The sequence below is a fragment of the Leptopilina boulardi genome, unplaced genomic scaffold (assembly GCF_019393585.1).
Source record: "Leptopilina boulardi isolate dan_hultmark-lab unplaced genomic scaffold, ZJU_Lbou_2.1 LbouV2_169, whole genome shotgun sequence".
Classification (NCBI taxonomy): domain Eukaryota; kingdom Metazoa; phylum Arthropoda; class Insecta; order Hymenoptera; family Figitidae; genus Leptopilina; species Leptopilina boulardi.
In genome coordinates, this window is record NW_026137717.1 from 1599764 (window position 1) to 1625345 (window position 25582).

The following is a 25582-nucleotide window of genomic DNA, read 5'->3' on the forward strand; positions in this document are numbered from 1 at the left end:
TTTTGCGTCAAAATCGTGATTAACTCCAATAAAATTGATTAAATCGCAATTTTCTCGTAAATTTTGCATCCTACGTAAGAATTTTGTATACAAAAAATGTGTATTTTAATAAGATCTACAACTTTTTTATGATACATTTTTTTTGCCAATTTCTACTAATTTTGATAATAATGACAAAAAAACCGAATTCTTCTGGGGTTTTTGATGGTTTTCGGCATAATAATTAATTACTAAATTAATTAAATACTAATAACAATAAGAATATTTAATAACAATTTCACAAATATTCTTATTCTATTCTCATTATTTTAGCAAGAAAATTAAACAAATGTTATTTAAAATAACGAATAAAAAGAAAAGAAAAAAATTTCCATTTTTCAAAAAAATATGACATTTTAAAAGATTATGAAATATTTGCACATTAAAAGAACTTGCCAACAAAATTTAATTTTCTCATACCACACAATAAAGGGCAATCTAGTGGGTAGGGGAAAAAAAAAAAAATTTTTTTTATTACTTTTCAACTTTTATCTCATTTTCTTTTGTTTTAATAGATCTTGCGCAGCTCTCTTGAAACGACCCTCTTCGTTAGGTTAACAAAATACCCGTAGGATAGCGTATATATACTATATACTTTGGAGGTGAATTGTCGACCACGGGACTTCTACTGAAATATTCATTTACGCTCCTCTCACACCTCCCCCCCACCCACAATCCCCTCCCTCCCTCCCCCATATGCCAGCTTATTCTCTCCACCCTCTCACCCTACAAACTTATATTTCCTTTCTCGACCTCTTTCTCTATTTTCTCGATGCTAATGAGCTTCGTGGCTATTTGAGGATAAGTTACCTGTTTCCTAAGCTGTCTTTCGGGGTTTCATTCGTAACTTGAGGCAACCCCAGTTTCTAGTCATGGTTTATGAAAGAAGAAAATATGAGAGAGAAATTTAAAGAGACGTATTTTAATACTTTGTATACAATTCTCTGGTTAATACAAAAAAAAAAATGTATAGGAAGTTTTTTTTAGAATTTTTGAACTAAAAATTGATTTAAAAAATTTCTTTAAAGGCCCACGTTAATCAAAATAAAAAATAAAGAAAAAAAACCCCAATTAAAATTAGAATTTTTGGTATTATTAACAAAATTACTGAAAATTGGCAAAAATGTATCGTAGAAAAATTGTAGATTTCATTAAAATACATATTTTTTGTATTAAGATTTTTTACGTATGATGCAAAAATTTACGAGAAAATCGTGATTGAAGTAATTTTATGGGTGTTAATCATGATTTTGAGGTAAAATTTAATGCTTAAAAAAATGTTTAATACACTACGTTAATCAGGACAAAAAACAAATTAATTTTGCTACTAAAAGTGCAGGAAAATTTGATTTTTATCGGTGATATTCCAACAAAACCCCCATAGAAACAGTTTTTAAGCATTTTTTTTACTAGAGATATTAAAAATTTCCAAAAATGTACTGTGACAAAATTTGTACATCTAATCGAAACACACATTTTTTGTATTCAAAATTTTTTCATAGGAACCAAAATTTTTGAGAAAATCGCAATTTAATTAATTTTGTAGGGTTAATTACGATTTTAAAGGGAATTACTAATTTATAAAATATTTCTCAATATACTAGGTTAATCAGCGCAAAAAACCACGTGAATTTTCATGCTGAAAGTCCAGAAAAACTTGATTTTTTACGGTGATATTCCAACAAAACCCCGAAAAAAACAGTTTTTATGTATTTTTTCACTACAAATTTGAAAAATTTGCAAAAATTTACTGAACAAAATTTGTAGATCTCATCGAAATACATATTTTTTGTATTCAAAATTTTTTCATAGGAACCAAAATTTTGGAGAAAATCGCAATTTAATTAATTTTGTAGGGGTTAATCACGATTTTGACGCAAAATTTAATTTTTAACAAAATTTTAAGTACACTACGTTAATCAGGGCAAAAAACTAAATAAATTTTACTACTGAAAATCCAGAAAAACTTGATTTTTTTCGGTGATATTCCAACAAAACCCAGAAAAAAACAGTTTTTATGTGTTTTTCACTACAAATTTAAAAAATTTGTAATTTACTGAACAAAATTTGTAGATCTTATCGAAATACATATTTTTTGTATTCAAAATTTTTTCATAGGAATCAAAATTTTGGAGAAAATCGCAATTTAATTAATTTTGTAGGGGTTAATCACGATTTTGACGCAAAATCTAATTTTTAACCAACTCTAAACAGATATCGTTAATCAGCACTCAAAAATTATATCAAATTTTTCTAACGAATTTAAGATTAATAAATTTTTTCTTGTAGTAATATTTAAAAAAATTTTTTTTTTTTTTTTTTTGATTTAAATATATATAGTGAAAGAAAATGATAAGTGAAACATGATGGCAAGAAATAAGGGATGAATGATTGAGTCGTTGTGTAAAAGGGGAGTGGTGTGAGTCTAAAGCAAAGATGTTGATGGTGTTGGAGAGGAGGGGGGGTGGGGGAGGTTAGTAATTGCGGGTCGTTGTGTTTGGATGACGATATGTACACTGTAATCTAACAAGCTAGTTTACTTTGTCACATAATGCGACGTCGACCGATGACACTTGTATATATATACTAGACAAAGACTGCGCGCGCAAAGCGCGCGCCTTTTTCGTTGTTGTTTAGTACTTAGTCAAAAAGAAAGCGAGTTATTAAATTTTTCTAAAAATATATAAAGTTGTTGCATAATTAATTTAAATTTTTGTTAATATCAGCAAAATACTTTGTAACTGCACTTTTATTACACTAAGTACACATAATTGTCAGTCTAACCATTTCTTGACAATCATAGAAAATTTAAAAAAGAGCCCGTGGAGAAGTTTCCCTAAGTTTCCTTATCGAAAACTAAAATTTGGTAAGTTTCTGATATGGAAAAATGCAGAATTCTGGTAAGGTCCTGATGTTTTTGGTGACGCTTGTTTTTCTCAAAAATTAGTTTTAATGGTTAATAGTGAGAAGAATAACAAGAACCCTACGATTGCCCTTTGAGAACTTTCAATTTAACTTTTATTTAACTTTCAATTTTTGATTAATTATAATTTCAGGTTATATTACTATATTATTCTTTATAAAAAATATAATTAAACTGTAAAAAGAAAATTTGTAGTTTATATAATTCATTAGAAAATATAATGAATTTAAATTATTAAGAATGTGAAAATAATTGTAAATATGAGGCAAAATTCCTGAAATGTCCAAACAAAAAATTAAAAGTTCTCGAATTTAATCCATACTTTTCTAAAATATTATTGAATTTAATAAAATATTTTTTGAATTACAACGTTTTTAACGTTTGACTTTTGAAAAAAAAAATTTTTTCAATGTACAATATTTATAAGTAGAATGCATAAAAGTTAACATATATATAATGATTTTTAAAGCTTTTTTGACGGGCTACACGCTGTTAATAAAAATTTTTTTTTTTAAATAACATTTGACCTTGAAATTCAAGGTCAAAATGTTAATTTACGTTTATCTCAAAATCCGATTTTTTAAAATTATTTTTAACTATCTCAATGGAAAGCTTGACTAATTTCCTACAAAACATGTAATTTTCTGAGTGGGATCTTTTAAAGTTTTTGAGATATTAATTAATTAATTAATTAATGTTTATAACAAATGAAATATTTTACAAACGAATACAGTTACCGTAATTCTGAAGTTAGAAATTGAAACTTAACGTAATTCCGCATCCAACGAGCCCTGTATGAAGTATTTTGGATAAGTAGATTGTTAATAAACAATTAGTTAACATTGCAATTGTTTATTACCAGTCTACTTATCCAAAATACTTCATATAGGGCTCGTTGGATGCGGAATTACGTTAAGTTTCAATTGGTTAATTTAGATTTACGATAACTTTATTTGTTTGTAAGATATTTCATTTTTTATTGTTATTTAACTAAAATTGAACAAAAATACTTCATATGGGGCTTTTGGATGCTTGTTGTTAGTAAAAAATAAAATATTTTACAAACAAATAAAGTTATGGTAATTCTGAACTTACCAATTGAAAGTTAAGGTAATTCCGCATCCAACGAGCCCTATATGAAGTATTTTGGATAAGTAGATTGTTAATAAACAATTGCAATGTTAACTAATTGTTTATTAACAATCTACTTATCCAAAATACTTCATACAGGGCTCGTTGGATGCGGAGTTACGTTAAGTTTTAATTGCTAACTTCAGAATTACGGTAACTTTATTCGTTTGTAAAATATTTTATTTGTTATAAACATTAATTAATTAATTAATTAATATCTCAAAAACTTTAAAAGATCCCACTCTGAAAATTACATGTTTTGTAGGAAATTAGTCAAGCTTTCCATTGAGATAGTTAAAAAAAATTTTTAAAAATCCGATTTTGAGATAAACGTACATTAACATTTTGACCTTGAATTTAAAGGTCAAATGTTATTTAAAACAAAAAATTTTATTAACAGCGTGTAGCCCGTCAAAAAAGCTTTAAAAATCATTATATATATGTTAACTTTTATGCATTCTACTTATAAATATTGTACATTGAAAAAAAAAATTTTTTTTTCAAAAGTCAAAAATTAAAAACGTTGTAATTCAAAAACTATTTTATTAAATTCAATAATAATTGATTTTTAGATTTTCACCAACAATAAAAACATTTAAGAAAAGTATGGATTAAATTCGAGAACTTTTAATTTTTTGTTTGGACATTTCAGGAATTTTGCCTCATATGTAGCAATCAATTCGAAGATATTAAAAAATAAAAATGTCTTATTTAATGGTAAAATCTCCTTGAACTTTGAGAAATTATTTTGTATGATGTTTTTGTAATACAAAAATTATTTTATTAAACCTTAATATATTACCATATATTAACTATTTAAAATATTTTAATCCCAAAAATACAATTTTTTTAAAAAATTATTAATATACTCTGGCACATTATAACAAAACCTTTTACTATTTTTGAGTTGTCAAAATCTGCGCAGAATATATTTATATGTGAAATCACAAAAAAAACAGAAGATGCTTTCGCGACAAAAATTGATTTTAATTAATCATATTATTCTATTTGCTGCTTTTTTTTAAGGCCTACCCTTATAATGTTATTCTTGTTCCTTAATAAATATATATGACAGTCATAATTTTATAAATAAAAAAGAGTATATATCAAAAAAACATTGAGGTGAGATTTTAAATATTTTCTTGACAAAAACAATAAAATATTTTGTTTATAATTTTCTCTTTTACAAATTATTGATCGAAAAATTAAGTAAAATAGTTTTTATGCAAGAATATGTAAACATTTAAATAGAAAAATATTTGTTCTTCTAAATCGTTGATTAGAAATCGTTGTGAACCTCACTAAAGTAATTTATTAATTATTAGACTAACTATTTGATTTCAGCACATGCACAAAATAACAATATTCCTGGTAGCACAATATAAAAATCTTAATTGTAAGTTTCGTGTTAAAATGATACTGGTCCAAATTTTCTACTATTTATAATAAATAATATAACCTTAAATTATCATTCAATAAAAATGATAGTAAGTTGAAAGTAATCGAAAGACGGTCGTAGGGTTCTTACTATTGGGTACTATGAATCATTTTTATAACGTTTATTTTACTTGTAAGTATATAATTAAAACTTGAAATAATTGAAAAAATACATTTTCATTATTAATAAAAATTAATTAATCATTATTCTTAGTAGAACTTATTTAAAAACAATTATAAGATTATGATGCTGTACAAATTTTCTAATATATTTGTGCATCAGTAGAACCTTATTCGGACTGAATGTATTATATATACATAACATGCTTGCATGAAGAAAGAAACTAACGCATACAATGCTTTTATTCATATGTGAGTGTATATTCGTATATACGGGCTAAACGTGTCTGATAATCGTGCTTGTAAGACGGAGAAAGACGAAGATGACGAATAACACTTCGACCAATGGGATACAGGTTACTGTGACAAAACTTCGAGAGTTTATCGATTAGAGATTTATTATATAGGATATATAACTATACATTTATGTTTCTTCTCAATTCTCTTATTTTATATATATATATGTTACATTTTTAAAGCCTCTCGTTTAGAATTTAATGCTCTGCACTCTGACATCATAAAGCGATAATTTTTTCTTTACATAAGAAAACAAAAATTCCCCACTGTAAATACCCGTAGAATTTTATTTACTTTTTTATGCAACAATTAAAACAAAATTTTTATTATTATTATAAATTTTTTTATTATTTATTAAATTTATTATTTCTAATAATAATAATAATTATTATTATTATTTTGAACCACATGAAATTTTTCTGTAATTTAAAAAAATTTTTGTTTTAATTAAAAAAAAAAAAAATAAGTTAGTAATTTGTTATTGGAAATTTAATTCATTCTAGTTAAATAATTTTCAAACGAGTTGTTAAATTTTGAAAAAAAAGTAAATTTCATAGAAACTATATATATATATATAGTTTACTATATTTGTGTGTGTGCCGTTGACGTTCAAAATTAGCAGCATACAATTTACGAAAATCGTTTTCCCCAACTTGAGAGAACTCTGTTCTCTGAAAACTTCATTCTCGATGGGTTATAATAATAATAATAATAACAATAATAATAATAAGGTAGAATATTGTAGAGGCAATAAGGTGCAGGTTGGAGTTTTCCATTTGCACTCAAGCGCACGTAAAATAAAGGCTGAAAAGGCGCGAATTTATTTGCCTTTCGCTATATATATATATATATATATATATATATATATATATATGTCCTCGAATGACGCGCAAAAGGGGGAAGGATCTATTTGCGTGTTGACCCGAAAATTTAACTCTCACCAAAGAGTGAAATTTAGTGAATTAGACGAATTGTCAGTTGAGTAATTCACTTTTTTTAAAGAAAAAATTAACAAAAGGAAAAAAAATGTTACAAAAGAATAAGTGTCGAAAAAAAAATTTTTTTCCCCTAAAAGCAATAGCGATTTTAAATTTTGGAATTTTTGATGTCAAATTCGTAATCAGCGACCACAAAAACCCCCCCGAGTTTGAAGTTTCAGGCTAATTCGAACAATTTTTAAAAATTTCCTCCGCCATTTTGGATCCGCCATTTTGAATTTTGAAAATCCGTTGTCAAATTCGTATTCAGCGACCCTGAAAACCCCCGAGTAACAAGTTTCAAGCCATTCCTATAAATTTTTAAAATTTCGTCCGCCATATTGGATTCGCCATTTTGAATTTTGAAAATCCGTTGTCAAATTCGTATTCACCGACCCTGAAAACCCCCGAGTAACAAGTTTCAAGCGAATTTGATAAATTTTTAAAATTTCTTCCGCCATATTGGATCTGCCATTTTGAATTTTGAAAATCCGTTATCAAATTCATATTCAGCAACCCCGAAAACCCCCGAGTAATAAGTTTCAAGTGATTGAGTGTCCAGTTTTTTTTCAAAAACTATTTGCCATATTAGATCCGCCATTTTAAATTTTGAAAATCTGATGTCAAATTCGTAATCAGTAACACCGAAATCTCCTGAGTGACAAACTGCAAAGGATTTGTATCAATTCAAAAAAATATATATATATTTAAAAATTTGTAAAAATTTAATACCAATTTTGAATAGAAGGGTTTACAAAAAGAAACGTAAAAAATAGTTTTTCGAATTTGCCATTAATTAATATTCAAAATTCAAAATGGCGTATCCAATATGGTGGATCAAAAGTTAAAAATTTGATCTAATTCTCTTGAAAATTGTTACTTGGGGGTTTTTGGGGTCGCTGATTATAAATCCGGTGTCTGATTTTTAAAATTCAAAATGGAGGCTCCAATATGGCGGAATTTTTTTTTTTAAAATTGATCGAATTCGCTCGAAACTTGTTACTCGGGGGTTTTTGAGGTCGCTGAACACGAATTTGATATTAAAATTGCAAAATTCAAAATGGCACATCTAATATGGCGGATATTTTTTGAAAAAAATGTCCAAAATTGCTCGAAACTTGTTAATCGGAGGATTTTGGGGTTGCTTAACACGAATTTGACATTAGTTTTCAGAAATTCAAAATGGCGGATCCAATATGGCGGATAGTTTTTGAAAAATTGTCTAAAATCGTTTGAAATTTGTTCCTCGGGGGTTTTTGAGGTCGCTGAACACGAATTTGATATCAAAATTGCAAAATTCAAAATGTCAGATCTAATATGGCGGATATTTTTTGAAAAAAATGTCCAAAATTTCTGGAAACTTGTTAATCGGAGGATTTTGGGGTTGCTTAACACAAATTTGACATTAGTTTTCAGAAATTCAAAATGGCGGATAGTTTTTGAAAAAATTGTCTATAATCGTTTGAAATTTGTTACTCGGGGGGTTTTTGAGGTCGCTGAACACGAATTTGATGACAATATTATCAATATTAAAAAAAAAAAAACAAAAAAAAAACAAAAAAGAAAAAGTGAAGCCAAACCAATAATTTGAAATTTTGTACAGCACATATTAGCTTGCTTTTTAGTTATCGTTAGATTGAAAGACTATTATACACGAGAGATTCGTGACTTAGGGCGTTAATCGCTCTGGACACTTGCCAGGCAATAGTTGATGTGCGAGTATTGGGAAAAGAGCTCACCATTTATTGCTATATCGAATATATATATATATACAGTGACCCAATGACGTATGGAGTACTTCCGCCACCAATCAATGAACACAACCATCCCCTCTCTAAACCCGTCTCTCTCACCTTCACTAAAATTGTCCCCATTTGGTGTGTATCTCATATCGAGTTGACGAAAAAAAAAAATAAATAAATTTCCATTATCATATTAGAAAATAGGAAAAATTTTTGTAAAATACATAAAGGCTTATCTTGAAATTTTTATCGCGTTCAACTAATATGTCAATGTCATTATTGTTTATTTGCTTAATTAGGGTGAGACAAACTGGGTCAATTAGATGTGTGTGTGTTTGTTTATTTAGTCAAATTCCCAATTCTCGATTCCAAAATGTCACGTGGCCTATATAGATTTGTACTGAAAACTCACAATTATACGCAGAAAAGTACGGAAATTTTTTATATAACGAGATATCGATTTTAAAAGAATATCGAAATTTATCGAATAATTGAAACGTATTGAAAATTTTAAATAAGAAAATATCGATATTAAATGATATCGATATATTGAAACTTATCGAACTATCGAAATGTATCGAAAATTTTAAATAACGAGATATTGATTTTAAATAATATCGAGATATCGAAAAGTATCGAAATTTTTTAAATCGATATCTCTACATATAATTATTGATCAATGTACAATCGAAATATCAAATTATCGATATTCATAAATTAGTGTATCGATATATTTAAAATCGATATTTCTCTATCGATGTTTATATTTCGATATATCGAACATGATAAATATTTTTACTTCTTTATGTTTATGAAATTGAAATTCATTTTAATATTTCATTCTCTTAATATATTCAAGCAAATTAGAAAGTTGTGGGATAAATGAAAAAAAAAGAAAAATTAATCGCATACATATATATTTATATTATATTTATAAAAAAAAAAATAATTTAACAGTAGTGTAGCAATCCGGTTATATGCATTATGGTGCTTAAGACGTGGGCGAATGAAACTTGAAACCTGCTTGGTTGCTTCCGCAATGATTGAAGTCAATGATCGGTGAAAAATTAATGTAATAGATGCAGACAGACATATTCTATTCATAAAGTGTTATAATGTAATAAAGAAAAATTATTATTTTTTTTTTTAATATTAATTTTTATCAATATAAAAAGAAATTTTTTTCCTAATTATTATCGATAATATCGATATTGGATATAATTAATTTTATCGATATTAAATAAACGATAAATTCAATATTAGAGGAAAGATAAGTTTTTATTTTTATCGATAGTTTCGATATTCGATAATCGATGTTTAACTATCGATTATTGATAGTATCGATATAAGACTAGCGATAGTATCGATATTAGACTAACAATAATTATTGATATAATACTATCGATAGCATAGATATTCGATTGTATCGATATTCGACTATCGATAGTATCGATATGAAACAGTCGATATTACCGATTTAAGACTATCGATAGTATCGATATGAAACAGTCGATAATACCGATTTAAGACTATCGATAGTATCGATATTCGACTATCGATAGTGTCGATAGTATCGATTTTAGACTATCGATATTATCGATTTTACACTAACGATAGTCGATAGTAGTGATTTTAGACTACCGATAGTATCGATAGTATCGATTTTAGATTATCGATAGTCGATAATATCGATTTTAGACTATCGATAGTATCGAAAGTATCGATATTAAACAATCGATATCTAATTATCGAGAATATCGAGATAAGAGAAACTATTGTTATTGTTTTAACAAATAAAATAAATTATTAAATTAAATTATATAATTTGAAATGAAAAAAAAAAAATTTGAAATGGTATTTTCAATAATGAAAAATATATATTTTTGTTTGTAAAACTTGGGGTAAAATCCAATTACCAAGAGTTAAGTGGATTGAAAGAAAAGACTAAAGTAAATATAAATTTATTTTAAAAATGCCAAAGTTTACAAGTATAAAAGTTTTTTTTTTTTGAAATTTACTTAAGACACATCAAGAAACTAACATTTAATCTTTGAGAAAAGTAAGTTTATTTCAAAGGGCCAGTGGGATAGAAAGTTTTCCCCTTTCGTCTTTCTATATAACCAAACAAAGTTGGGTTACATTCAAAGGGCGTGATTAAATGCCTGCGGGTTCGATGTCTTTTATATATATATATTTCGTAATTTCTCTTTTAACATTTTTCATCATTTAAAAGTAAAACCAATTTTATAATTTTATAAATATTTTTCAAAAAATATTATTAATTAAAAAATTTAATTTTTTAAAAATACTTTTTAAAAAAAATATTATATAATATATATAAATTTTTTCTTTAATTTTTTAAATAGTTACAGTAATTTAAAATTTCAATTTTTTTTTCAATAAAAAAATTTTATAATTTAAAAAAATTAAATAATTTTAAAATAAATTTTTGAGTTTTTTTATTCTTTTTATTTTTTTTCATTTTTTTTTTTTTTTTATCGATCCGTGTCACTTAATCATATACAGTTATATCGTTCGACTATATTTTGCATTATGGCAATGTGTCACACCGAATGTGGTCTCCTTTGTCATCAATTGCAATCCAAATCAATGTCAATAGGAGGGAGGGGGGAGAGATGAGAATATTGAGTTTTGATTTTTCATTTATTTTTCACTGACCAAGTCAATAACGAAGAATCAACAACAATATTTTCTGATTTAATTGTCTCTCTTTCTCTCTCTCCATATTGTCACTTCTCATGATGCGAAATAATATTTTTTTTTTTAGAAAAAATAAAATTAATTGTTGTTTCAAAAAAAAAAAAATGCGTTTCTGTTGAAAAAAAGTTTTTAATATTTTGAATATTATGAAAATTTAAATACTTTTGAATTTTCAAATACATTTAAGTATATAAATACTTTTGAATGCTTAAATACTTCTAAATATTTAAATACTTAATACTTTAATATTCAAAAACATATAAATATTTAAATATATATTTTGAAATATTTTTTATTGTTTGAATACTTTGGTACTTTTCTCAATATTCGAATATATATTTTTTACACTTTTAATACAAAAGAGTTGTTAATTTAGAGTTCTACATTACCGACTGCTGGCAAAGTAGAATGCTACATTATCGACCGCTGGCAAAGTAGAATTCTACATTATCGACAGTTAACAAAGTAAAAATCGACAGCAGGCAAAGTAGAATTCTACATTATCGATAGCTGACAAAGTAGAAATCTGAATTATCGACGGCTGGCAAAGTAGAACTCTACATTATCGACAGCTGGTAAAGTAGAAATCTGAATTATCGACTGCTGATAACGTATAATTCTACATAATCGACCTATGGTAAAGCGAAAATCTGAATTATCGACTGCTGATAAAGTAGAATTCTAAATTATCGGTAGCAGATTTTTTATAGTATTCACTTAAAACTTGTTACTCGGGGGTTTTTGGGATCGCTGATTACGAATTTGACATTGAAATTGCAAATTTCAAAATGGCCGATCCAAGATGGAGGATATATTTTGAAAAAATCATCTAAAATCGCTGGAAACTTGTTCCAAGGGAGTTTTTGGGGTCGCTGATCACTAATTTGATATTAGATTTTAAAAATTTAAATGATATATTTCAGTTTTTTAACATTTTTCTAATTTTTTATTACTTTGAATAAATTTTTTTTATATTTTTGTACTTTTATTTGGTACAAAAATGTTTAAATATGAAAAATATATTATATTTCTGGCAAATGTTTTTTTCTTTTAAATAAAAAAACAAATCATAGTTTTCATTAATATTCATAATTAACAAAAATGGAAAATGAACAATAAAAGCACTTGTCCTTTATATAGCTATGTATAAATATATGTAGTAGAATATTAAATTTATATAAAGGATGTGAAAGCTCGGAACACAAATATCTTAATCAAACTTGAGTCTCTCGTCAGTTGTTTTCAAGAACAACAAAACCAGTTAGTAAATTCTAAATAAATATTCTTCCTCTTCTGCTTGAAATATATATATATATATGTTTTGTTAAAATATATTTATACCAGAAAATGGAGGAACTAAAAATATTTGTCAAAATGTCGTTAATGCATTTTAAATAAAGATTCAAAATATCTATTAGTGTATATTTTGATATAAAATAAAAACATAATATTGACATGATATAAAATAAAAACATAATATTGACAAAATGACAATTATACAGTATTTTTCTTTGTTTTTTTATTACAATTTCATTAAATGTTTATCATTCATTTCTAAATTGAGAATACTATTAATAATTGCCATATTTCATATCATTGAATTTATAAATAAAATTCAATATAAATAAACTAAAGGAAGATTCAGATATAGTGTTCTTTTAATATATATATATATATATATATATATATATATATATATATATATTTAAATATCAAACTTTAGATTTTCTTATATACATAAATTATATATATAGAGTTGTCACATTGTTATCTGACATCAATATCTTTTTAATGATTAAAATCCCTCCAATTAATTCAACAAAATTTAAATAGAATAGTCGCTACCTGCTGTTGCTTTTTAACTAAAATTTTAGTTTTAGAATATATATGTATATTATACTTATTCAACAATCTTCGGTAAAGATCTTGATATTATCAGAATGAGGGTTCTATATAAAATTCACATTTTTTTTTTTAATCTTTTGTCTTTAAATACAATATATTTTTGATATTTAAAATTTATTGAAATTTGTAAAAGGAAAAAGGTGTTGAAGAATTGTGGAAATTTTTTTTTACTAAAAATGACAAAAAATTGCAAAATATTGAAAAAAAGTTACAAAACAAATATAAATACGTTGTAGTTTTAAAATTTAATGTCATATTCATGATCAGCGACCCCAAAAACACCCAAGTAACAAGTTTCCATTAAATTTTGTGAATTTTCAATTTTTTCGTCCGCCATTTTTAATTTTGAAAATCTAACCCCGGATTCGTAATCAGCGACCCCAAAAACCCCCAAGTAACAAGTTTCCATCAAATTTTATGAATTTTTAATTTTTTCGTCCGCCATTTTGGAACCGCCATTTTGAATTTTGAAAATCTGACCCCGGTTTCGTAATCAGGGATCCCAAAAACCCCCGAGTAACAAGTTTCAAGCGGATTCGATCAATTTTTAATTTTTTTTGTCCTCCATTTTGGATCCGCCATTTTGAATTTTAAAAATCTGACCCCGGATTCGTAATCAGCGATCCTAAAAACCCCCGAGTAACAAATTTCAAGCGGATTCGATCAATTTTTAATTTTTTTTTGTCCTCCATTTTGGATCCGCCATTTTGAATTTTGAAAATCTGACATTAGTTTCGTAATCAGCGACTCCTAAAACCCCCGAGTAATAATTTTCAAGCAAATTTAATGAATTTTTAAAATTTTGTCAGCCATATTTAATCCGCCATTTTGAATTTTTAATATCTAATGATTTACAAAAAAATGTTTTCTTTAAAAGAAAAACAGAGAAAAATTTTCTTTTTGTATTTTGTTATACAAAATCACTTTTTTAAAATTGGTGCGGTTAAAAAGATAAAATTGATTGATGTTGAGATTCGGGTTATATATATATATATATATATATATGAAACTATGAACATTTCGGTAGCCCGCGGGAACCAAATCAGACGGAAGAATAAAGAGGTTTATATTGCCCCGAGCGTATTCTAAATTTCTCAGCTGTTCATAGTCAACGACTCCTGGGGCTTTTGGAGATTGTTCTGGGATGATTGTTCAGAGTATATGGCATAACCAGACGCACGCATTCTCTTCTAAAGTCGAGTCAAGGGGCTGTTAGTTATATGCGGATGTTTCAAACCTTAACTTTTCACAATAATAATAATAATAATAATAATAATAGTAATAGTGAAAATAAAAAAAAAATTAATATAGTTATATTATATATTATTTATATATATACATATATTAATTAATAATAAATATATATTCAGCCTCAAGGTAAAAATAGTTTTAAAAAAGCCTTCGTATCAAATTAACAATAATTTCTTTCGTCCGCTTCTTTAAAATTTTAACAAAAATTGATGATGAGAAAAAAAAGGCAAAAAAATCTTAATAAGATAATTTGTCCACTTATTTTATTATCGCGACAATCATAAAATTAAAAAAAAAACAGTACGTGTTTCCTTCTGAAAATCGTCTTTTTTAATAAAAAAATCGTTCAAACATTAAGTAGAATTAATTAAAAAAAAAAAGGAAAAAATGAATTTACAAGAAATTTTTTTTTTTTTTTTTAATACAATAGAATATTATTTTGACAATTATATTTATTTTTGTTGGCTTAAAGTAGAAAAATTTTTTCCTTTTTTTTATAAATAAATTTTAAATAAAAATGTCACGTTCTATTACTGTCACGAATTTTTTTTTCCTCATATTATATGCTATTTATAGCTTTAAAAAAAAAAAAAATTTTTGTTTCCTTCTGCATTCAAATAAATACGTGGGGCTTTTTTTAAAAAATTTTAGAATCATTAAGGAAATAAAAAAAAATTTTATATAAAAATATATTAATATTATATAATAATAAATTATTTATCGTTATTATTATTATTGTTATTACAGCGAAACCCACGTATATCGGATCTGCATAATTTTGATTCCCGCTTACATCGGAATTTATTCCAATTCCTTGGAAATTCCTTATACGTGGATTTCACTGTATTATTATTATTATTATTATTAATTATGTCCTATTGTGGACATAGCCTAAAATTTTCTATTTTTATAATTTTGGTGAAAACAAAATTATTATTCATATTATTCATCATTAATATAAAACAAACCTTTTTTCAAAAACCGCTTCACTTTACTTTTGTATCCTCTTTCGCATCCACAGTCACCTGAAACAAAAAAAAATAATAATTGTTGAAACTAGATAGGTTATTTGGAAGTGTATATATATATATACCGGAAAGTGGCAGATACAAGAAGTCAGAAAGATTGAACAGTGGAAGAAAGGAACGGAGTGGGAGGAAAGAGGGAAAGAGAGAGAGAGAATGACTGTGAGTGGGGGAAGGGGAAATTGTGGGAGATGGGAGGGGGCCGGGTGGAAAGACTGAGACGATAAACTGGTCTAGGAAGAAGGTAAACAAGGTGGTATCGTATCATCTGAGAATCGTGCCTTCAACCTGGAAGCTTCAATGGCTTTCAGGATATACCACACGTAACACGTGCCTTGGTGCAATGGCTTGTTTTCTTTTCACTCGCACGCTGCAACTTCGAAGGCTGTCTTCTCTACTTACCCTGTCCCTCCTTCTCTTCCCCACGCTTATACCTCTCGCAATATTATAACGTTTGCCCACATCAAACCTTGACAATAATTACACATCATTCAATACAAACAAATAAAAGATTTGCTTCAAAATTTTTTTTTAATAATTGTTAAAAAAAAATTCATTTAATACAAAAAATTGCTTAAAATTTTTTTGTTAATAATTGTTAAAAAAAAATTATTATTATAATAAATATTAACAAAATTTTTAATTTACTTATTTGAAAGTAATTTTTTTTTTTTTTGATCATAATTAATAAAAAATAATAGTCGACGTTGACAATTTCAAAAGCAGAACAGATTATAATAGTTATTATTATATGGTGCAATGTTATAGTGATAATACACTCTCTTCCTCTCTTGTTTTCCAAAATACGATAAACGACTAAACTGTGGCATTATCATAAAATAATTAATATTCACAGCTAACAGAGTTAAATATTATCTGTGAGTTTAAAATTTATTTTTTATTATTATTTTACAATTTATTACACATTTTTTTGTTTTTTTTTTGTTTTTGAAATTCAAAAAATCCCGCGTATTTTTTATTAATGTTAGCAATCTACTTTATCGATATTGAATAGTAAAATTAACCTCTTATTGAAAAAAAGTACTTTATACTTTTTTTTTGTAGAACACTATCTAGGGATAAATCTACTGTAATATAGTGTTACCGTTATGCAACCGTTACATTACTATTAAGTTATGTTAGCGTTACGTTACTGTTACATTACCATTTAGTTATTTTAACGTTTTGTTACCGATAACATATTATTACCGTAATTTTTCCATTGCATTAAGTTACGTTACTGTTACATTACCATTGCATTACGTTATAGTCACTTTACCGTTAATTTACCGTTACAGTTACATTATACCATTGACTTACGTTATCGTTACTTAACCGTTTCGTTACCACTAAGTAACTATTATCGTTACGTTACTACTATTGTTACGGTACTGTTACCGTTACTTCACCGTTTCGTTACCATTAAGTAACGTTAATGTTATCGTTACATTACTGTTACTGTTACCGTTACCGTTACCGTTACCGTTACCGTTACCGTTACCGTTACATAAATCCACTAATTTCTATGACATTCGATAAATTTTTTGAAAAAATATCCAAAAATAAAAAAACAAATAGAAAAGTGAGTATAGAAAAATGAAAGTTTAAGCGATGGAATGGTGGATTGGGTGAGAGAAGAGGGATGATGGGGGGAGGGGGACGAATACTGTTCGGTGGGGTTTTTCCAGAGTAAAATAGCAGCAAACAGAGAAACTAAAGAGTACATATATATATATATATATATATATAGTGAGTATGAAGGGGGAAGAAAAAGGGGGATGAAGTATAAATACACTTATGCAGCATAAACTGCACGACTGTTTTAGAGGGGGTAGGTGGAAGTAGGGGGGGGGGAAAGGGATTCGGGGGACTCGACTCGTGGGGAAAGTAATAATATGAAAATCCGACTGCAATATTCGTCCTACAAAGTGCTCTTGAGAAAGAAAAACAACTCGTAAATAACTGCGCTCACCAAATAGTAACGAAAACGAATATCCACCTGTTATTTACATATATATGTATATATGGTCACAAGTTTCAATATTTTCTTAAATTTTTTTTGTTTTCAACTTTTTCAATAATTTTTTGAATATATATAAATTTTTTTATGATTACAATTTTTTTTTCACATGTTTTGTGAATTTTATTATTCATTTTGTTATTATTATTATTATTATTATTATTAATATTATTTAATTGGTTTTTTTTAATTTATTTATTATTTATACTTTTTTATTTTTATTTAAATTTTTGTTTTATATTTATTTTTTTGAAAAATGTTTTTTCAATAAATTTTCATTACTTAATTGTAAAAAAAAAAAAAAAAAATGCAAAACTCTATAATTTATTTGGACAAAAAAAATGATGGGAGGTTAGTGGGGAGAAAGAAAAGTAGGAAAATAACTTTTGCTGCTTCTCTACTGACTGTATATATATATATAATATATATATGAAATCTTTTTCATTCTCATGGGAAGTGACCTAACATTTTTCACGTTGGAAATATTGAAATATTCCAAAGCTTGTATAGTATGTAAAAAATAAATTTAAATAATTAAAAAAAAAGAATAAAATATGAAAAATTTTAATTATTTTTAGTTTTATTTATTTATTCAAGTTTTTGGAACTTTCTTTTTAATTCATTTTAATTAATTTATTTTGTTTTTTTAATATTAATTAATTTAAAAATATTCATTTTATTTTCAATTAATAGAAAAAATTTATTTATTTTAATTTTTTTTTTTTTTTAGTTTTATCTTTTAAGTCATTTTAGTAAAATTATTTTTCAAAACATAACGAGACTAACTTTTTTTTTCACCACACAGGTCGAGGATCCAAAGTCATTCATGGAATTTAATTATATTCAAACAATTTCCTCTCACTCTCTCTCTCTCTCTCTTTCTCTCTCTTGTCGTCTTTGTCGTCTTTCGAGAATACAGTTTTATATATAACTGACAATGATAACATTTTTGTTCTTTCATTTCAACTTTTGTTTTTTTAAACATTTTTTTTTTTATTATTTCAATTTTAATTCTCTTTCTCTGATTTAAAATTATGATAAAATGATTAAAAACTTTTTTAATTTTCCTGGATTTTTTCATTATATAGGATAAATATAAAATAAATCTGAGTTTTTTTTTTAAATTTTAAAATTAATAAGTTTTTTTTTTGCTAAAAAACATTTATTTCCAATTTTTTCATGATATATTTTGCAAATAATAATTTTCAAATAGTTATGCACACACACACACACACACACACACATACACATTGTCATTTGTGGAATTTAATAGCTTTCACACATAGTGACAAAGAATTTTATATATGTTCAAGAAACTCCCTATGAGATAGTGTCTGAAAAATATGTCGGAATAATGTCAATAATTTATACCGCAGGGATTCACTGGCACCTTCCATAAATTATATGGAAAATTGTACATTATCAATTTTTGTCAGAAAAAAAGAGAGAAAAAAGAATTCTCGACTACCTATGAAAATATTTTAATTTGATGTTAAAAATTTACAAAAAATTTTTTTTTCTATATAGTAATTTTTTGAATTAATAAAAATTATTTTAATTAGTTATAATAGAAAAATAAAAAAAATTGTGTTACCGTTACTGTTACCCTTGTTACGTTACTGTTACCGTTACTGTTACCGTTACTGTTACCATTACTGTTACCGTTACTGTTACCGTTACTGTTACCGTTACTGTTACCGTTACTGTTACCGTTACTGTTACTGTTAATGTTACCGTTACTGTTACCGTTACTGTTACCGTTACTGTTACCGTTACTGTTACCGTTACTGTTACCGTTACTGTTACCGTTACTGTTACCGTTACTGTTACCGTTACTGTTACCGTTACTGTTACCGTTACTGTTACCGTTACTGTTACCGTTACTGTTACCGTTACTGTTACCGTTACTGTTACCGTTACTGTTACCGTTACTGTTACCGTTACTGTTACCGTTACTGTTACCGTTACTGTTACCGTTACTGTTACCGTTACTGTTACCGTTACTGTTACCGTTACTGTTACCGTTACTGTTACCGTTACTGTTACCGTTACTGTTACCGTTACTGTTACCGTTACCGTTACTGTTACCGTTACTGTTACCGTTACTGTTACCGTTACTGTTACCGTTACTGTTACCGTTACTGTTACCGTTACTGTTACCGTTACTGTTACCATTACAGTTACCATTACAGTTACCGTTTCTGTTACCTTTACTGTTCCGTTACTGTTACATTACTGTTACTTTACTGTTACTATAGTGTTACGTTACCGTTACTATACTGTTACTGTTACGCTTACTATTACGTTACGTTACTGTTACCCTTACAATGTCGATACGTTAACGTTACCCTTGTGACGTTATTGTTATTTTACCGTTACTATAGTGTTACGTTACTGCTCCGTTACTGTTACGTTTACTATTACGTTACCTTACTATTACCTTTATTGTTACGTTACCGTTATTTTACCGTTTCTATTACGTTACTGCTACCGTTACTTTTTTTCAAAAATTTTTTTTAATATAAAAACCAAAAGTAATCTAGAAATGTATCAGGTTCCCTCTCTCCTGTACCAACTCTTTATTCGCGAGAAACGTACATAGAAATGAATTACACATATATAAATTATTATTGACATTCGATAAAGTTCAATTTGAAAAGAAAAAAATCTCTGATATACTCCTTTACCATTAACGTCCAAATATATATATATATATATATATATATATATATATACATATAACTGCAAATATATTTACACGTATTTTTGATATAGGTACCTGAATAGATTTTTAATCTAGCAAATGTACTGAAGTTAGGTTGGTGGGGGGGGGGGGGGGGTGGCGTCAAAGAAGAAGGTGGGATGAGGGCAGATTCATTCATTCTAAATGCGTCTTCGTCTGGAATGATATTGCTATTTACAGAAGCTTAGTAACATATTCGAGCAAAAAAAAGACGATTTTCTTATAAAAAAATATTTCTTAGATTTTTTCAATTTTATAAATTGATTAAAAAAGAAAAAGAGTCACGAAATCTAATCAACTAAAAAAAAATTTTCTCCTTTTTTTGTTACAGAAAAAGAATCCAAATGGGAAATTTTTCACACACTAATACACCCACACACACACTGAGAGAAGAAATTTGTGATCGATAACGAGACTTTTGTGGATCTCAGTGGTGGTGGTGGTGGATATAGGTAACTTCCGCTTGGGGCTGCTTTTCACCGCTACTAATTGACAGGAAGAGAAAGGAATAAAGAGGCTTGCGGGAAAATTTACGAGGCACCACACCTAAAACAGAGAAAGGAAAGAAAGAAAAAGAATTAGTCTCGTTAAGTGAACTTTCAGAGGCAAAAAAAAAAAATTCTTTTTTTGAATTTTCCCGCCATCTGGAATTTTACCGCTAGAGGGATGCAATGTATTATTCTCTCACAAGCGATGATTAAATAACAAACAAAAAATAAACGTATGGACACAAAAAAATAGTCAAATAAACCACCACCCCACTTCTTCAACCCTCAAATTACAAATGGGTTAAACATTTGACAGGGGGCACCATGGACGACGCCATTCAATGTCTAAGGCAAAATGGCAGTCGCGTCCTCTACCAGCAACAAGTGGCAATGAGGACTTTAAGGCTGCGATCTCTTAAGTGTGCCATAAAACGAGAAAAGCGATTCAAGTTTCTCTTCTAGGGTTATAAAAAAACGTCTCATTTCTCTCTTTTTGAAAAAGGACACGCCCTGATTAAAGGAAGAAAAAAGAATTAAGTGATCAGAGGAGAAAGATTCTTCAAAAAAAAAAAAAAGAATTTTTAAAGAGATTAATAGAAAGAAAGAAATTCAAATATTTATTGATTTTGTAATAATTGTAGGGTGAAAGAAGAAGAAAAAACAAAACAAAAAAAAAGGGTCGTGTCAACTAAGATTTCGAAGGTGTTAGTGATGAAGATCCCGGCAGGAGAAATTGGTATTCCACTGTTTGGCGTTGTTGGGCCACGATTTATCGTCAAACAAACGACAGTCAAACGTTGTGTCGCTGCACTTTTACTAATATCTGTTGCCAGCATCTTTTACTATACTCACTACATCATAAGCAGTCCATTCTCAAGGTGAGTAAATTTTTTTTTAATTGAAAATTATTCTCAGTCTTTATTTTTCATTATACTACGTTTTTACAGCCTTTTTTTACTTTACTTTACTTTACTCCGCCCATTCTTCTGACCACTCCCCTATTTTCCTTATTGCTCCGCCCACTGACACTCCCCTATCACCAACTTTCCGCCTTTTCCCCGTCCCTTATTGATTTACCACTCCCATGTTGCTCCGCCTACTGTTCTTTCTAAATTATTGTCTTCGCCACGCCCCCTTTTTTAACTTTGCCACTCCCATATTTATCTTTTTGCTCCGCCCACTGCCACTCCCTAGTTTTCCACCATTTGGTCTTTGCTCCACCCCTATTTCTCCTATTGCCCTACTTCTTTTATATTACCACTCCCACATTTTTTCATTTTGCTCCGCCCACGTTTACTTTCCGATTCCAACCTTTTAGTTTGCTCCACCCCTATTACCTCAATTGCTCCGCACTTTGTCCCGCCTCTTCTGCTACCACGCCCACATTTCTCATTTTGCTCCGCCCACTTTCACTCTCAGATTCCCGCCTCTTTTTTTTGCCACACCCACATTTTTTCTTTTTCTCCTCCCACTTTAGTTCAAGATTTCCACTTTTTGATTATTGCTCCGCCTCTATTTCTACTATTGTCCCGCCCTTTGCTCCGCCTCTTCTTTTTGTCACTCCTATATTTTTCTTTTGCTCCACTCACTGTTTATTTTTCTTTTGCCACTCGCCAATTAATGAAAAAAAAATAATAAAAATTATTCTACAATAAAATGGATATTGGTAAAAATAATAAACACCGAATTCTAAAGATTTAAACGTTATTCACATATGTGTGGGTATACAAAATTTGTCACACTCTCTTACAAATACACACACACACACATATACACAAACAAAATCAGTGGTTAACCAGGATTAAGCTCTCTTGTCTCATAACTTTCACTTACGTTGTATTAGCTAACATGAGGAGCTTAATTTCTAAACTTCTAATTAACAGGAAACACATGAATCTTAGAGTGGGAGATCTAAAATAATAATAATTTCCCCACGGAAATAACTTGATTTCCTGTCACAAGTTCGAGTTTCTGGAACGCTTCTTCTTCTTCTTCTTCTTATGAAACTTTTGCTTATTATTATTATTATTATTATTATTAATATACAAGTTAAATTTAATATTTCAATTTTGATTAAAACTTGAAGATTGGTATTTTTTTAGAAAAAAATTTTTTTTTCCAAACAGAAATTGGAAATACGAGATTTGTCGTTTGTATTTGATGATAAATTTGTGGGATGAAGAGTATATCTCGATGTTGGTCCATTCGAGATTTACATTGCGGTATTGAAGTTTTAGGAGAGAACGAGGGAGAGAGAGAGAGAAAGAGGGGGCGAGGGATTGATTATAGGAAACATCGGAACGCTGGCTGATTATCTGGCGACTGAGATTGGTTCATATCGGTAGGAGATGAAGTGCCATGGCAGTTGGAGGTTATACATCTTCTCTAATTAACTACGGATTCGCTCTTGTCCTCTTCGACCCCTTTTACTCTCTCTCTCCCTCTCTCTGTCACGACTATCCCCTTTTGGCTTTGAACATACGAGGCCAATGCAAACATATATATATATATATATGTGTGTGTGTATACACTCATTCAAGAACAATTGTGCAAACCTCCGAGATCGTTTGAGAATTGAAATTGGACGGGATATACATTAAGGAAATATATGTCCCGTCATACATTTTGATTTAAATTGGGTCGCGAACACCACACTGTCTCATATAAGGAAATGCCCATTCCTTCCTTCTCCTTCTCACCCTTTCCCTGTCTCTTATACTCCTTATCCTTATATATATATATATATATATATATATATATATACGAGGAGATCCAAGTCCAACATGCAAACCCCATTTCCAGTTATTCTCAAAATTCAACCCCTTAAGGCACCTTGGCTATTTGCTAATATCCACAAACTATTCGTCGTCCGTCCAAACGATCCGGGGAATTCGAAACCCATCGGTCTTCAAAGATACCGTAAATGCCTATCCGTCGAAATATCGATTTCACCACCAGCACCTTCCCTTCTTTGAGTGACTCTATGTGACTATGTATGCAATCTCAGATGTTAATGGGACACATGTCTCGAAATTGATCGCTTGCAAAAAGGAATTATCTATATTTTTAATTAAATTCATTTTATTATTATTATTATTATTATTATTCCAATTATCCATAGCAAAAAAAAAAATTTTTCTCTTACATTTATTTTATGTGAAAAAATAGTAGGAACAATACACAAAGTGCAAAAAGTAGGAGGAGAAAGCAAAAAAGGCGGGATTAAAAAAAAGGGCGGAGTAAAAGTAGGAGGAGCCAAAAGTAAATCGCAAAAAGTAGGAACCAAAATAGTAGGATTAATACAAGTGGAGAAAAAGTAGGAGGAGCAAACAAAAATAAGGAGGGATTAAAAAGGGGGCGTGATAAAAGTAGAAGAAGCTCCGCCTATAATTATTTAGCCCTGCCCTTACGTACCGCCCATAGATATCCCCGCCTTTGAAAGAAAATCTGTCACTATGAAACTCCGCCTTTATTAGATGAAACACGGAGCTAATAAGCCACGCCTTGATTAATAAACCCCGCCCTTATGTACCGCCCTTAGACATACCCACCTTTGGAAGCAAATCCATTACTAATAAGTACCGCCTTTATTTCATCAAAGGCGGAGTTATTAAACCACGCCTCCCTGCATATAATTATTAAGTTTACCAAAAAGGAAGGAGCCAAAATAGTAGGGTTAATACAGGAAAAGTGAAAGTGGCAGGAGCCAACAAAAAGGAGGGATTAAAAGAGGGTGTGATGTAAGTAGGTGGAACAAAAAGTAAGTTGTATAAAAAGGGCGGTGCAAAAATAGTAGGATTAAAATAAAAAAGTAGCAGGAGGAAATAAAATGAGCGATTAAAAGGGGCGTGGTGTAAGTAGGAGTAAAAATTAAGCTGTATAAAAAGGACAAAAGGGGGAGGAGTAATAGAAGGATGAGGAAAAGAAAGGGGGTTTAAATAGGCGGCACAAAAGAAGGAGGAGCAAAAGGGGTGGATCAGAAGTAGGAGGTGCAAAAAAGTAGGAGGAGTAAAAAGAGAAGGGTTTAAAGTAGGAGGAGCAAAATAAGGAGAAGTAAAAGGGGCGTGATTAAATTAGGAGGAGCAAAAGTGGGAGTGATCTAATATAAAGTAAAGTGGGAGGAGCAAAAGGGGGTGGAGTGAAGGTAGAAAATTTAGAAAATATTAAAGACGGATTTAAAAGAGTAAAAGTGAATTACTCACAGATAAAAGAACATGAAGTACATGAACTGAAAGCGATTATTAAAAATATATTTTACTACCATTATAAATTTTAATTTACTGCGTATAAAAACAAATAATGTGAGAATAAATATAAAAAACAATAATATGTCTTTTACTTTAAAGAGATATTTGAGTTGACCTTTTTTTTATTATTACTCATGTATCATACGTATATGTGTGTGTTTGGGGTGAAATCTAGATTGTATTTTAATTTTCCTTAAGTGTGATTTACGATTGCAGACGCCATTTCGTTAGGACCGCACCTTTTCTATATATCACGAAAGGGTACTCTCTCTCTTTCTCTTTGCGGTTTCAAGTCGCGTGTACACGGGACATTACGCACTTGGCTGGAATGTACATAGAGATACCGCGATATGGAGCGGAAGAGAACACTAATCACCTGAATAAATAGGACACATAAAGGAGGGTGTATAGATCAACCACTGCTCATGTCTCAGTTAATAAGAATTAAAAATTTTTAAAAATCATTTATTTTAATAAATTTAATAAAGAATGTAAAAAAAATATGTTTTTTCTAAT

At 28.5% G+C, this 25582-nt stretch overlaps 2 protein-coding genes across 3 annotated transcripts in view; one reads left to right on the forward strand and one right to left on the reverse strand.

Annotated features, from left to right (window-relative positions):
- Positions 1-25582, forward strand: part of LOC127277434 (bifunctional heparan sulfate N-deacetylase/N-sulfotransferase) — a 79557-nt gene that overhangs the window by 9262 nt on the left and 44713 nt on the right. The window contains exons 3-4 of one of the 2 annotated variants that reach the window (XM_051298542.1): positions 20663-20783; positions 20848-21697. In XM_051298542.1, the coding sequence (XP_051154499.1) occupies positions 21531-21697 (167 nt within the window). In that variant the 5' untranslated portion in view covers positions 20663-20783; positions 20848-21530. Of the gene's footprint in view, positions 1-20662; positions 21698-25582 lie in introns of both variants that reach the window. The other variant, XM_051298540.1, reaches the window with a different exon arrangement.
- LOC127277590 (uncharacterized) lies at positions 19200-19775 on the reverse strand. The gene has a single exon (XM_051298844.1). It carries the CDS (start codon positions 19773-19775, stop codon positions 19200-19202), a length of 576 nt encoding a protein of 191 aa, XP_051154801.1.

Bases quoted from the DNA above. Each gene is read 5' to 3' on its own strand.
- LOC127277590 (XM_051298844.1), bottom strand. From the start codon at position 19,775: ATGGTAACTGTAATGGTAACAGTAACGGTAACAGTAACGGTAACAGTA.